Below are 14,098 nucleotides of genomic sequence, written 5' to 3' on the forward strand. Positions count from 1 at the left end.
GGGTGCCCATCGGGGCAGGCCCTTTCCCGGAGCGCCAGGCCAGCTCAGGGCTTTGGGAAGGAGCTTCGGGACCTCCCAGCCCTGGTATGAGTGGTGGCTCAGTGTTGCCTGGCGCTGGGTGGCACAGCACCCCTCCCTCTGCCCTGAACAGGCCCTCCCCTGCCCCTGGGGGAGCACGCAGCCAGCACCATCCTCACGCCAGAGCCCCATCCACCCAGGGAGGGAAGCAAGGGGCAGGGAACAGCCATAGGGGATACAGATCCTAGCACCACCTTGGGCCGCCTCTCATGGTGCTGCTCCGGCTCCCACTGCTCCAAAGGGGCTGGGACGTCCGCTTAGCTGGCTCCCTAGGGCACAGCAGCTGGCAGCCCTGGGCAGGGCCCTGCTGTGCAGCTCAGGGCTGGGGGAGCAGCGACTGCCCCCTGAGCAGCCGCATCGCCACAGGGATGGGCACCGTGCCAGAGGCACCAGGATACAACTGATACTCTCCCCTCCCCAAAGCTGCCTGGGCTGCCCCCAGACCCGCTCTGACCCCTGTCTCCTTGGGCAGGGGCGGCCTTTGGGCGGCTGGTCGGGGAGAGCATGGCGGCCTGGTTCCCGGATGGCATCCACGCCGACAGCAACACCTACCGCATCGTGCCTGGGGGCTACGCCGTGGTAGGTAAGCGCCACGTTTCCGCGTCCGGGGAGAGGCCGCCACGGGCTCCAGCCGGTCCAACGGCCCAAACAACCTACTCGTGGTGCAAGTGCATCTCCCTCCTGCCAGCCCCTGGAGTGGGCCAGGCTGTTCAGAGGAGCCCAAATCTGTACGACCACAGAGACGTGTCTAGGCACCTCCCTGGAGGGGGGTGTCCCCAGGGTGACAGGGCCAGGGAGCCAGAGTGGCTGGTGGCTGGTGCAGACGGGTTGGCAGAGCAGCTTGAGGGCTCCCTGGGGGTGTGCTGGGGGGGCTGTGCCATGGGGTGTCCATACTGGTCCCCCTCCCTGGGGCTGTTGGAGAGGGGCTGGGGCTCAGTGCGGGGTGTCACTGTCGTGCAGCTCCATGGGGTCTGGCTCGGGGCCACACCAGCCCTGCCGGGGCTCACCGTGGCGCTCTCTGCCACGCACAGGAGCGGCCGCGCTCTCCGGCGCTGTGACCCACACGGTCTCCACCGCCGTGATCGTCTTTGAGCTGACGGGCCAGATCTCCCACATCCTGCCCGTGATGATCGCCGTCATCCTGGCCAACGCCGTGGCCCAGAGCCTGCAGCCCTCGCTCTACGACAGCATCATCCGCATCAAGAAGCTGCCGTACCTGCCCGAGCTGGGCTGGGGACACCAGGAGTAAGTGCCCGCCTGGGCTCCCTTCCCCGGGGGGAGCCGGAGCCTCTGCAGGAAGCCCCTCTCAAGGCCAAAGCTCTCGGGAGCTCAAGGGACCCAGTCCAGGAGCTCAGCTCGGTGCCTAGACGTCTCTGTGGTTCCCAGGCCTGGATGACTGCAGGGACCATGCCCCAGCCTGTTCACATCCAGGGATGGGAGGCGGGATCCACCCAGAAAGGGCCCCCACGGCAGTGGTGGCGGCTAGATGAGCCGCTCACCTGCCCCCAAAGGTGCTGGGGGAGCGTAGCCTCGACAGGAGCAAAGGGGCCGAGGGGGATCCGCGCAGCAGGGCCGGGCGCTCGGCAGCAGCCCTCCGGCGCCCTGCTCAGGGCCGTGCCGTGCTCTCCGCAGGAAGTACAACGTGCGGGTGGAGGACATCATGGTGCGGGACGTGCGTTACGTCACCCTGAACTGCAAGTACCGCGACCTGCAGGAGGTGCTGTACAGCACCAAGCTGAAGAGCCTGGCGCTGGTGGAGTCAGCTGGTGAGACGTGGGGGCTGCACAGGGAGCAGGCGGCGCCGCGGGGGGGTCCAGAGCTGCTCGTGCCCTGGCCTGTGCCCAGCTCACTCTGGGCCATGCCACCCATGTGTGCCAAGGCCTCCTGGGCGGAGCAGGCTGCCCGCAGAGTGGCCGTCGGGAGCCCATTCCCCACCCTGCACCCCCAGGCTTCCCCAGCGGACTCCCAGGTCAGCAGTGCTCTGGCACTGGGCCCGTTTCCCTGGCGAGGGGCGGGGCACTGAGATCGTCCTGAGCTTCTGCCCGTCCCTGTGCCAGACGACTGCCCACTCCGACATTTATCTCCTCTGCCTGCCTGCCATGGCAACGGAGGATGCTGCGTTACCATGGCAATCTGTAAAGTTTAGCGGAAACAGGAAGGCCAGGGCAGCCTCTTTCGATGGATCCATCCTCACCCCCCTTCAGAGCCAGACGGCGAATAAACAGGAGTGGTGGGGCGGGAGAGGATGGGCTTTCTTTCTGCAGAAGGTGGGGATCGGGGCTCTTCTGTTAGCTGAGACCCCACAACTCGTGGGGTGGCTCCAGAAGCAGAACCTCTCGGTTCTTGCCTGTGGGCACCGGGGGGCCTTCTTGCTTGTCCCCACAGCCCCACGCCCTGTCCAAGTGTCACAGACTCGTCGGCCTGGACCCAGCGTCCCGCGGGCACCCTGGTGGGCAGGGAGCATACCTGGGCACACAGCGGGGAGTGCAGGACCAGCTGTAGGAGACCCTGATGGTCCCTTTCCTTCTCTGGGCACTGAGCCTTTGCCCCCTCCCCTGGGGCTGTTATCCCTGGGTTGCAATAGGGGAAACGAAGGCCCAGAGATGGGAAGGAACTGGCCCGAGATCAGCCAGCAAGCCTGGGGCAGAGCCAGGAATAGGACCCAGGAGTCCTGCTGTCTCCCAGCCTCAAGCTCAGAGCCCTGGGCCCCCCGTGTCCTCACGCTGTAGCTCCTGCTTCCCAAGCAGGCTCTGTCCCATATGGCAGCTGCTCTTAGAGAGACCCAACCCGGGGACGGGGGAGCCCGGTGCCTCCAGCCTGGGTGGGGGCAGGGTTTTTCATTTTCAGCTGCTGCTCCATGGGCAGATGGGCGGACAGGCCTGGGAGCCAGAACCCCTGCAGGGCACACCTGTCCCATCCTGTCCCCCCCACCCCCGAGCCCTGCCAATGGGTTGGCAGCCTGAGTCCTCCTGCAAGGGCTGCTCTCCTGAGGGCTCAGGTTTGGGTCTCCACCCTGGGGGCTGGGGAGGGGGTGGGGAGCGCCACTCACAGCTGTGACCCCCCCCAAGCTGACGGCCCCTCGGGGCTGGTCTCCTGCAGAGTCCATGATCCTGCTGGGCTCCATCGAGCGGGCCCAGGTGGTGGCGCTGCTGAGCGGCCAGTTGGGCTATCAGCGCCGCCTGCAGTACATGCAGGAGAGGGCACAGGCCGGGAGGAACAGCGTCGCCGAGAAGCCCCAGGACGAGGCCGGCCACAAGGCCTCCGACACGGGTGTGCGGTTCCAGGTGAGAGGCGGGGGGCAGCACAAGGACCCCCCGCCCCACTGCCGGGGCTGGGCTGGCGATACCCTGAGCCTGCTGCACCCCCACCCCACTGCCACGCAGGGAGCCGCTGGCTGGAAACCCCAAAGCACCCAGCGCTCCCAAGCCCCCGAGGGGCTTCTATCTGGGAGTGCCCCCCATTCCTCACCCCCATCTGCTCAGGTCTGGTCCCCTGGCCTCACATCCTCCTGGCCTGGATGGTGCACCTTGGGTCCCAGCCTACCCACCCTCCCTCCGGCCTGGGCTGCTTCCCCCTGGAACTGGGCTGGGCTGGATGGGGTATGGACGCCCCAGGCCCATGTTTCCCCATCCCACCTGGCTGGTGATGGGACATTCTGCCCCCCCCCACACATCCCCCTCCTGCTGCGCTGGGGATAGGATGCCCTGGACTCGCCCCACCCTACCAGGCTCAGGTGCTGGTTCAAGCCCCCTGTACGTGCTGCCCCCAGATCAGCACAGAGGAATCGTCATCGGCCCTGCCACACGGAGAGTCCCGCAAGCCCCTGAAGCCGGCGCTCAAGCGAAGTCCCAGCAGCTTGGTGGAGAGCCCCACAGGTGAGCCCCCCGCCCCTATTGGCCCCATAGTGCCGGGCAGGCTCCCGGCTCGCTGCTCTTTGCACTGACGGTTTCTCTGCTTGTGTCTCCCCCCCTCCCCCCCCCAGCCGGGAGCCCAGATCCCTCAGGCATTGCCCTCAAGAGCCTCTTCTGCGCCAGCACCGCCACGGAGCCCGCTGAGGTGAGTGCCCCTCTGCCCCCCCCCACCCCGAGGGCGTTCCCCACTGCCATGGCACCTTGGCCCCTGCTCTGTGCCCAGCCCCCACCCGAGGCCCTGGGGCGATGGAGCCCGGCCAGGATGCTGTGGTTTCCCATAATGCCTCTGTCTTCTCTCCTGTTTTTCTCGTGGCTAAAAAGGCTGAGAATTCAGCACCGCCCGAAAAGCGCAAGTCGAAGCGCGTCCGCATTTCCGTCGCGGTAAGTGTGTGCCGCGCCTCGGCCAATCACAGACCAGGCGCCGCCCTCCCCCATACTGTGCTGAGGGCGCCCCACAGCTCCACCCATCTGCAGCCTCCCTCGGGATTTCCACCTGCAGAGCTCTTCCCGGCACTCGTTAATTAATCACCAGGGCCGGCTGTGGGGTCACCGCCCCTGCTTACAGGTGGGGAAACCGAGGCGCAAATGCGGGGCGGGACCAGTCAGCGGCTGAGCCAGAGATAGAACCCAGGAGTCCTGTCTCCTAGCGCACGGATGATGATCAGGGTGGCCCAAGGGGCAAGAAGCTCAAGCATCCCTGTGCTGCAAAGACTGGCCCCAACCGCTGCCTGCCCTGCCCGCATACAGCCTGTCTGCCACTTGCAGAGGAAGGGCAAGGGAGCAGAATGCCTATGCCCATCCCCCCACCTTTCACATACATCCTGAGCTCTGGGGACTTTCAGCACAGTATGGTCCCTGATCTGACCCCGTCCCCCCATTTCACCCTCTCCCAGCTGATCTGGTGGGAGCCTGATAACACTCCTTCCAACCGACCAATCCTGCAACAATCCACTCCTACCAGCCAATCAGAAATCAATATCTCCTGATCTGATCTGATTCCCCTCTCCCAGCTGATCCAATGGGAGCCTTTTAACGCTCCTTCCAACCGACCAATGCGGCAACGATCCACTTGTACCAGCCAATCGGAAATCAGTGCATCCTTGATCATCGCGCCTTCCCCTGCTGATCTACCTCCCCTGCCCCCAGTGAGATCACCTGATTCACGCCTGTGGGTGCTCCCCTCGCGGCGGGGCAGCGGAGCCGGTGCCTTTCTGGCCTGGGATGAGCCAGACTGCAGAGGAGGCTCCGGGAGCCCCTGAGGGGCAGAGGAGCATGGCTGGGGGCACACCAGGCTGTGAGCAGCGAGGGGCAAAGGGGCCTGTGATCTATTCTAGAGCCAGGCGCCCCCAACTACCTGCAGCCCCTTGTGAGGGGCACGGCGCCTCGGAGTGAAGGATCAGCTTTTGGGGGAGGGGGCTTAGCTTGGAGTGTGCTCACGGGAGGCCGGGAGCGAGGGGGGGCGGCCGGCTGAGAGGGGTAGTAGCGCTGGGGCTGGCTCCCGCCCGGGCAGGCAAACCAGAGAGGCAGATCCCCCTGCTTCTGCCCTTGACCCAAGAGCAGCTGAGCGCTGGATGGGACCTGAGGCCCAGACCGACAAAGGCCCAGACCCCCCGAGGTATTTGGGCTCTGAACCGCCATTGCCATGGATGGGAGCTCAGTGTCTAAATACCTTGGGCATCTGGGCTTGGGGGACTCTCCAAAGGGGAGTCTATGGCGGGGCAGGGACTAGAACCTGCAGCTCCCAGGCCAGGGCCTGAACCCCTCCACCCAGGGCTGGTGCACCTTGCGCCCCCCCCTCACCCAGCTAACCCCACCCCCCCGCGGCAGCTAACCCAGCCCCCCACCTGGGGAGCCGGCCACCCCCACCTCCCGCAGCAGCTCCCCCCCACGGAAGCTAACCCCGCCCGGGTAACCCGCCTCCACGGCAGCTAACCCGACCTGGGGAGACTCCCCGCGGAAGCTAACCGCGCCCGGGGAGCCCCCCCGCCGTGGCAGCTAACCCCGCCTCGGGAGCCTGCCCCCAGCTCACCTCGGCTCCGCCTCCTCCGCTGAGCACGCCGGCGCTGCTCTAATTCTCCTCCCCTTGCAGGCTTGCGGCGCCCATTGGAGGAGACTTAGAGTGGGGGCTGTGTGCTCAGCGGAGGAGGCAGAGTGGAGGTGATCTGGGTCGGGGAGCGGTTCCCCTGTGCGCCCCCCCTCGTTACTGCGGGCGGCCCTCCCCGAGCCCCCCGCGCCCCAGCTCACCTCCACTCCACCTCCTCGCCTGAGCGGGCTTTTAGGCGCCCCCAACCACTAGGCGCCCTAGGCGGCCGCCTAGTTTGCCTAAATGGTTGCACTGGCCCTGCCTCCACCCCCCTTCCCCTGAGCCATCTCCCAGCCACGCTGTCGCCCCACAGCCCTGGGCCTCGGGCAGGGCAGGCTGGGGGACCGCTCCGTGCGGCAGAGGAGTGAGCTCTGGAGCAGCGGGGGGGAGAGGGAGTGTGGAGAGCAGGTGTCTGGGGCGAGTGCCTGGAGGGGCGAGGGGGGAGCTGGGCGGGGGGGCAGCCTGGCTTCTGTGATCAGCAGAGTCCTGCAGAGACAGAGTCAGGGGAGCTGGGATGGAGGGCATGGGAAGGGGGGGGAAATCCAGGCTCAAACGGGGCACTGTGAGGGGCCTGAGACAAGGCGGGGTGAGGGAGCTGAGCTGGGCTAAAGGGTGGACAGTGGGGAGCTGGGCGCAGTGGGGGTGTTGCTGGGATGGGTTGCTCCTTGCCCACAATCAGCACTGTGCTCTGAGCCGGGAGGCTGGAGGGAGCCCCAAGCTCACTTGGTCAGTGCCCACTCGGGCACTCTCATGCCCACCCTGGCTCCATGGCACACACCGGCTCCACGTCCCCACAGCCTGGCTCACACTCCGCCTCCCTCCCTCTCTTGCAGGACCAGTCTGAGCTGCCTGGCGAGATGAGCCCCTCCGAGGTGAGTGCCAGCGGGAGCACCATGTGCCAGCCCCTGCCACTCCGGCACCCTGCAGATGGGAGGGCCTGAGCCCTTACCTGGGGGCCTGGCCAGCCGGGCCCCGTACCTCTCCAGGGTGAGGGCCACACTGGTGGGAGGCCCAGGGCTGAGTCTCCCTCATCCCTTGGTCAGGAGCTGCCCCTGGGCCAGCTGGCACAGAGCAAAGGGATCCATCTGCCCTGCTCCCCTGGCTCTGCTGAAGCCCACACTTCCTGGGCGCAGCGAGGGGACCCCCCAGCTTGCGGGCCGCCAGGCCCTGGGGAGCCTGCTCAGCCCTGCCAAGTCCTCGTGGCACCGCCCGTGTCACTCACCCAGCGAATACGCCCCTCCCACCCCTGCCCCCGCCGTTCCACCTGCCAGGAGCTGAGGGGTCTTGCTCCCCAGGGCCCCTGCCCAGCACGGCTCTCCAGGGGCCTGGAGGCAGGCCAATCCCTCCCCCTGCTCCTCCCCTCCCCCATTCTGCCCCAGCAGGGAAAGGGAGGGGATGGGGGGAGGCAGCAGTGGGGGGACAAGGAGAGGAGGTGGGGAGGGGAGAGGAACCGGCAGGAGAGGCTCAGTCAGCTGGGAAAGGATCTCCCCAATTCCCTCGCATTGAACGTTGTCAGAGCAGCACCTCCATGGGCAAAAGCTGGCCAGGAAGGGCCCAGGGGGAGGCCCCAGACACTGGGGATAGGAGGAGGAGCCCCCCAGGTGTGGGGGGAGTCTCCCCACCCAGGCCCTCTGCTGCGAGGCTCCTGTGCACGTGCCAGGCAGGGGTGGGTGGGGGCGGGCAGGGCCTGGCATGAGCGGAGCCGGTGGGAGGCGTTTGCTGCCAGGCAGAGGATGCAGCTGCCGCTACAGCAGCAGCTGATGGCAGGGCTGGGCTAGAATAGCCCCCGCAGGTGGGGGGAAGCCGCATGCGCCACCCTGCTGGGCCATGGGCAGCACGGCCGGGATGCCCCCTCCCGCCAGGGAAGCCCGCTTCCCCGTGCAGCTGAGGGTGAGGGAGCTCTGCCCATGGGCCCTGCAGCCTTGGCCTTGAGTTGAGTGGGGCCAGGGAGTGCCAGTCAGGCACCTACCAGGGGGACTGTCGAGCTGGGCACCCAACCCCTGGTAACCAACGGGGTCTGCCCACGTGGGGCCAGATCCCAGCCGTCACCCCCTAGAGGGGGCATCCTCTTCCCCATCCCCTGAGCCAGCCAGTCCCCCACCCTGGGGCCAGATCGGAGCCAGCATCCTCTAGGGGGAAAGGCCCCATGTCCCATTCCCTGTCCCCCAAATCCAGCCTGTCCCCCGCCCTGGGTCTGGATCACCTCTGTGTGTCCTGGTCCCTGCCCCCAAGCCAGGCAGTGCCCCCCCCCCCTTGGGCAGGGCATGGGGCTGCAGGTGGAGTGTTGGGAGAGCAGTGGGCTTTGGGCTGCCCTACCCCTCTGTTGAGGCCCACGCCAGGCAGGGACCGCTCCCGTCTCTGGCGCTCACGGCCCCTCTGCCTTTCAGCTCGTGGAGTGGGAAGAGCAGCAGCTGGACCAGCCCGTGAACTTCAACAACAGCAAGATCGACCCTGCTCCCTTCCAGCTGGTGGAGCGCACCTCCCTGCACAAGGTGGGGCGGGCAGGGGGGCCATGCTCCTTGGGGCGCACTGCAGCTGGCAGGGGTGCATTGACAGCCCGAGCCCAGCTGCCCTTCAGGTGTCCTCTGCCCTGGGGCCTGGATCCCCCCGCTCATCAATATTGCCTCTTCCACATGTTGGTGTGGCTGGTTCAGCTCTGAACCCTGCAGATCCACCCTCCACATCCTCTGCAGTGTGCGTGGGGCTGCGTCTCAGCAGACTCCCCATCCCTGGGGCTGCCCCGTGGGCCGTGACCCCCAGTGGGGGGTCCCCTCTGGCTCTCCCAGCCCTGTGGGCCCCAAGCCCTAGTGGGATCCTGGCCAGCTCCCCGCCCCGCAGACCCTGAGCACCTGTCTCTGTTGCAGACTCACACCATCTTCTCACTCCTGGGCGTGGACCACGCATATGTGACCAGCATTGGGCGCCTCGTTGGCATGGTGTCCCTCAAAGAGGTGAGTGCCCCACAGCTCCCAAACACCCCGGGGGGGGGATCAGCCCTATGGGACTCGTCACATGGAGGCAGAAACAGAACCCCAGAGCCCTCCTGGGCGGTGAGCAATGGTGCCTTCCCCCCACCCTCAGCCCTAGAGCCTATGGTGCCACCAAGCTCCGGGGAGGGTGTCTCTGGAGACCCTCCTGCACCCCCCTCCCTGTGCTTCCTGCAGCTGGGGGTGGGGAAGAAGGGCCCCAGGTGCCCTCATGCAGCTGGGGACATGGGAAGGGAGGGTGCCTCATGCTGCACTGCTGAGCCCTGTCTGCCCCCCAGCTGCGCAAGGCCATCGAGGGGTCGGTCACTGCCAAGGGCGTGAAGGTCCGCCCGCCCCTGGCCAGCTTCCGGGACAGCACCGCCAGCAGCAGCGAGACGGAGACCACGGACATCCACCAGCTGTGGGACCGGCGCCAGCGCCTCTCCATCCCCCGCGAGTCCAGCCCCTCTGAGACGGACGACAAGTGCCAGTGAGGGGTGGGGCCGGCGGGTAGAGCCCGCCCCAGCTGCTGACGGACATGACAGACACTGCCAGCCCCAGCGGCGGTGGCGCCGGTGCCACTGCCCCTTTGTGCCTGCAGCCCTGACACCCTGCACGGCCGGACTCGCCGCCTGCCACCAGGGGAGGAGCCAGAGCCCCAGCAAGCCACTGCCATCAGCCCTGCCCCAGGGGCTGCCCCGGCAGCCCGTGTGGTGAAGAGGAAGGGTGCATCAAGTCCAGCCCCTGGCCTCCGCCTGCGAGGTTCTCTGGGCCGCTGGCGCAGGGCTCCTGGGGGCAGAATGCAAATATCCAGCTTCCTGCAGCACCACCCCCAGCTGCCAGGGGCGACTGGTTCCCCAACCAGCACTGAGTTCGAATCCCCCCGCCCCCCAACTCTGCAAATGCCTCAGCCCCGGGCCCTCCAGCCCCAGCTCTGCCAGTGCCCCTGAATCCCGCCCCACAGCCCGCCCCCTTGGCTCGACCTGCCGGTGCCCCCCCGGCCTGAGCCGCCCCCCCCCCCCCCCCCCCCGCTGTTCAATCATGCTACCTCTGGGGGTGGTTTGTGGGACGGGGCAAGGGAGCATTGAGGGAGGGCAGCTGGGCTTAGCCTAGACCAGAGGCGAGTTTGGCTTGGAGCCCAGGGTGAACAACTCAAGCACGTCCCCTCCCCAAAGTCTCAGTGAGCCCCGCCCCCTCCAGCATGACTGCTCTTGCCTGGCCCTGGGCAGGGTCCCAGGGGCTCGGAGCCGGGGGGGCAGCGACCGAGGCTCTCGGGGCCCTACACTGGCCAGAATGTAAATACAGAGATTTTTATATTAATTTAATAAAAGGACTTTATAAATAGAGCAATAAAGTAACCCAAAGAGCGGCTGCTGCGTGCCAGGCGCCTCTGACGCGCCTGGGCTGGGGATGGGGCACATTGCTACAGCCTGGCATCAGCTGGGGCATAGGGACCCAGCCAGAGCCGGGCACCAGCAGCCTTGGGACAGCAAACGGGCCTGGGGGCCTGCGTGCCGCTCCTACCCCAACCAGCCACTGGAGGGAGCTGCTGCTGCAGGGAAACAGCTGGGGCGGGTGGGCTTGGCGGGTGGGAACGTGCAGCCCTCCCCACTCTCCCAGGAAGGTTGGGAACAGGCCTGGCCTTCCCACGCTGCTGTGGAGTGGGGCTCCCTGTCCCGTCACTGCCAAACGAGGAGCCTGTGGAGCCCTGCTGGCTCTGGCACTGGGGTGAGGCTGCTCATGCACTCCCCTGGCCAGCACCACCCAGCAGCGGGTTCAGGGCGCGGCTGGAGCACGCGGGGGGGTGCAGGGTCCTGGCGAGTCGGGGCAAGGGGCTGAGCCAGGAATCACTAGCACAGGAGGCTGCTGTGCTGTGCCAAGGGGCCAGCGGGGAGAGTTAACGCCCAGCGTGGGGGGGCTGGGGAGAGACGCAGGCCGCGAGGAACAGCCCAGACCCAGCCTTGGGTGGGAGAAACCTTTATTCCAAACAGGAGTGGGGGTGAGACACCAGCCAGGTGCTGGGAGCCCCACAGGGCGGCGGGCAGGCCCGGGGACCCCCGTGCAGCGAGGGGCTGGGGTGAGTGACTGGCCCAGGGCAGCCCTTAGCGCTCCAGGAACAGCTCGCATGCCCAGCCCCACAGCTGGGCAGACCCATGGCGCTAGCAGGCCCAGCATGCATTGCCCCTTATTGGGCCAGCCTGCCTTACCGCAGTGCATGCTGGGACCCGACAGGCTGCCCCTGCCCTCAACACACATGTGGCCCCAACTAGCAGCGCACATGTGCCAGGGTGAGCTCCCAGGAGCCCGGCTCATGCCTCAGGTGTGTGTGTGTGGGGGGTGGCACAGCTCTGCCCAGGGGCGTCACAGCTTGACCTCGGTGCGGTACAGCGGTGGGGGCGTCTCGCCCGCCTTGGCAGCTGCGCCGCGCTTGGCGTTGATGACCAGCAGGCCTGCATCGGTGAGGGCGCAGCTGACAGACATGGGGTCCATGTCCTCTGGGAGCTGGCACTTGTGGGTGAACGTGTTGGAGACGGTGCCGTCCTCTGCCACCTACCAGGGAAACAAACCCCCATGAGCGTGGGCACAAGACAGGTTCCTGCTGAGCACAGCCCCGTTCAGCCCAGCCTTTCCCAGGAGGGGGCGCCATAGGGAGTGGGGCAGGAGTGCTGGCGGGGGTGGGGCAACTCCTTGCTACTCCGGTCCCAGCCACCCCATTCCCGCGGTGCCTTGTTCCGCCCCCCTGCCCCCCGCTCCTCACCTTCTCGGCCTGGATGATGATGTGGTAGTTGTACGTGGTCACCACCACGTCCTGCGGCTCGAACTGGCTCACGTCGGCCGTCACCTGGTACGTGTCGCCCCCGGCTCGCACGTTGCTGCCCAGGCTGCAGGGGCGCATGGACCCCGGGGATCCTGCACGGAGCGGGGCAGTGAGGGGGAGGGATGCGGTCCCCCCAAGCTCCACGGGCACGGGGGCTGCACCATGTGGCAGGTGCGGAGACGGCCTGGGGAGCAGTGGGGGGGTGATGGCGTAGTGGGGTGGGCAGTAGGAGCTATGGGGGGGTCGCAGTGGGGTGTCAGGGTGCAGTAGGGGGTGGCACCTGCCAGGCAGGGAGAAGCCAGGCCGCCCCTCTCCCATGGTGCGGTGCTGGTGCAGCGAGCGTGGCCGGTGCTGGCTGTGAGTCAGGCTGAGTCTGACACCCTGAGGTGCCGTCGCAGGGGGGGCCGGTCCCTTGACTTTGCTCAGCACAAACAGGCCATTTGTAGAGCAGGCACGTGGGAGGGGCTGCCTGCTCATGGGACTCTCTGGTTTTTGGTAGGGGTCTGCTGGCAGTCGGGGTTGACTCAAGGGGGGATTTGACTAGCAAGCCGGGGGGGGGGGGTGGGAGGGGGGGGTGGGGGGGTGGGGGCTGGGGGGTGGGGGGGGGGGTCTGGCGGGGGGGGGGGGGGACGATGGCGGGGGCGGGAGTCTGGCTAGCACAACGGGGGATTGGAAGTGGTTCTGGCTAGGAGTGAGGTTGACTCAGGAGAGGGGCAGTCTGGCTAGCAAGCCATGGGGTCTGGCTAGTGGGGGATGGGAGGAGTGAGTGGGTGGGGGAGTTCGTTAGCAAGCCGGGGGACTGGAAGGGGGGCATGGGCTGAAGAACCCTCACCCCGATGCTGGCAGGCGCTGAACCACGCCCTGACCAGGCAGTGCTCCCACCCTGGACCAGGGATGGCTGTCAAGGCGCTTTCCCCAGCCCTGTGGCCACTGCCCCCCGGAGAAGCAGCCCCCCCCGAAGGGTAAGCATAGCCCTGGGGCTCCGAACACTGCAGAGGCTGACTGGCCACCCCAGACCCTGTGGGGTCTGCATCTCCCTCCCCTCCCTGGGCTGGGCGAGGACCTGCCTGGGTGGTCAGGGGCTTTGAACCAGGCCCATAGTGCTGAGCACAGGCCTCGCCCACTCGCCCAACAGGAGGGACTCTGGGAGCTGGTAGCAGTAGTAGACTCTCACCTTCTTAGGCCCATGAGCCCCTCCCCACTGTCCTGCCCCAGTGCAAGCAGTGGCTGTAGCACCCCGAGGCATGTGCGGGGTTGGGTCCCCCCACACCCATGGCCCCCACCTGTGTATCCATAAGAGTCATGGGCCCGTGCGGCGAAGGGGCCGTGGCGCAGGGAGCTCCTGTCCTCCTCTCCAAAGCACCCCCGGGGCTCGAAGCAGGGCTCAGCCGGGGGTGCGTTCTGGCTGTAGGTGCTGATCCGCTCCGAGCGATAGGTAGAGGACGAGCTGACGGACGCCATGGCGCTGGTGCCGGCCCGCGGAGGAGACGGGTCACTGCTTTGAGAGGGAGCTGGGGGAGGGACGGGAAGGCGGCTGGAGCCTGGAGATGCCCATAATTAGCAAGGTGTCCGATGGCACCGGGCCCTGGAATGCGAGATAAGGCGGCCCTGTTCCCAGATAGCGCGGGGGGGGGGGCAGCGTCACCATGGCCACCACAGCCCCCAGGGATGGAGAAGGGGCTGGATCCCCTTTGGAGCGGGGAGGGGGACCCTCGGGCAGGACTGGCCGTGGTTGGGGTACTTGAGCAGGCCCCTATGGAGCAGGGGGCTGGACCCTGGGGTGCCATCCCCTCGAGATCCGGCCCGCTCAGAGGTGGTAACCCTGGCCCGTGCTGGCCGTTGTCCCCACCTGGGTCGGGCCCCTCGGGAACGCAAGACGCCAGTGGAGGGAAGCGGCTGAACCCCACCAAGGAGGCGCCCATACGGCACTGCAGTAACAAGACTCGTTTTATTAGAGGCCTGGCAGGACGGCCACAGGCAGCTGGGACACAGGACAACAGAGAGCGGCTCTCAGCGGCCACAGGGCCAGGCCGGCGGCTCACGGGCCCCAAGCACAGTGCGAGGCCACGCAGCTCCGGGGTCGGCTCCTGGGGACCGAGACAGGGTCCATGGGACACGCCTCCCCGCTCCCAGCCTGCTGCCCGGCTACACACACACTCCGCCCATCACATCCGTGTGTGTAACCACACATCCCGCCCCTCACATCCGTGTGAGTACATACATACCCCTCCCCTCACATCCA

At 67.1% G+C, this 14,098-nt stretch overlaps 2 protein-coding genes across 3 annotated transcripts; one reads left to right on the forward strand and one right to left on the reverse strand.

Moving 5' to 3' along the window:
• Nucleotides 1-555: 555 nt before the first annotated feature.
• CLCN2 (chloride voltage-gated channel 2) lies at nt 556-10,089 on the forward strand. Of its 2 annotated transcripts, XM_026650140.2 has the most exons (11): nt 556-661; nt 1,110-1,323; nt 1,711-1,844; nt 3,178-3,362; nt 3,848-3,953; nt 4,061-4,134; nt 4,311-4,370; nt 6,906-6,944; nt 8,460-8,564; nt 8,937-9,023; nt 9,338-10,089. In XM_026650140.2, exons 1-11 carry the CDS (start codon nt 583-585, stop codon nt 9,530-9,532), a joined length of 1,278 nt encoding a protein of 425 aa, XP_026505925.1. In that variant the 5' UTR covers nt 556-582; the 3' UTR covers nt 9,533-10,089. The 2 variants fall into 2 exon arrangements, with proteins under 2 accessions (XP_026505925.1, XP_026505926.1); XM_026650141.2 differs by lacking the exon at nt 4,311-4,370 and having other exon boundaries at nt 9,338-10,068.
• A 1,310-nt stretch (nt 10,090-11,399) lies between these two features.
• Nucleotides 11,400-13,317, reverse strand: LOC113406250 (heat shock protein beta-7-like). The gene is made up of 3 exons (XM_026649863.1): nt 13,140-13,317; nt 11,797-11,948; nt 11,400-11,588 (listed from the first exon to the last, which is right to left on the reverse strand). The coding sequence occupies exons 1-3, from the start codon at nt 13,315-13,317 to the stop codon at nt 11,400-11,402; spliced, it is 519 nt and encodes a 172-aa protein (XP_026505648.1).
• Between the last annotated feature and the right edge of the window lie 781 nt (nt 13,318-14,098).

Source organism: Terrapene carolina, unplaced genomic scaffold (genome assembly GCF_002925995.2).
Source record: "Terrapene carolina triunguis isolate 2854851 unplaced genomic scaffold, T_m_triunguis-2.0 Scaffold88, whole genome shotgun sequence".
NCBI lineage: Eukaryota > Metazoa > Chordata > Testudines > Emydidae > Terrapene > Terrapene triunguis.

Bases quoted from the DNA above. Each gene is read 5' to 3' on its own strand.
- CLCN2 (XM_026650140.2), top strand. From the start codon at position 583: ATGGCGGCCTGGTTCCCGGATGGCATCCACGCCGACAGCAACACCTAC. The intron at 1,324-1,710 runs GTAAGTGCCCGC...TGCTCTCCGCAG, and splicing joins CTGGGCTGGGGACACCAGGA to GAAGTACAACGTGCGGGTGG. The intron at 4,135-4,310 runs GTGAGTGCCCCT...GTGGCTAAAAAG, and splicing joins CCGCCACGGAGCCCGCTGAG to GCTGAGAATTCAGCACCGCC.
- LOC113406250 (XM_026649863.1), bottom strand. From the start codon at position 13,317: ATGGCGTCCGTCAGCTCGTCCTCTACCTATCGCTCGGAGCGGATCAGC. The intron at 11,949-13,139 runs GTGGGGGCCATG...CGCTCCGTGCAG, and splicing joins TGACTCTTATGGATACACAG to GATCCCCGGGGTCCATGCGC. The intron at 11,589-11,796 runs GTGAGGAGCGGG...TTTCCCTGGTAG, and splicing joins TCATCATCCAGGCCGAGAAG to GTGGCAGAGGACGGCACCGT.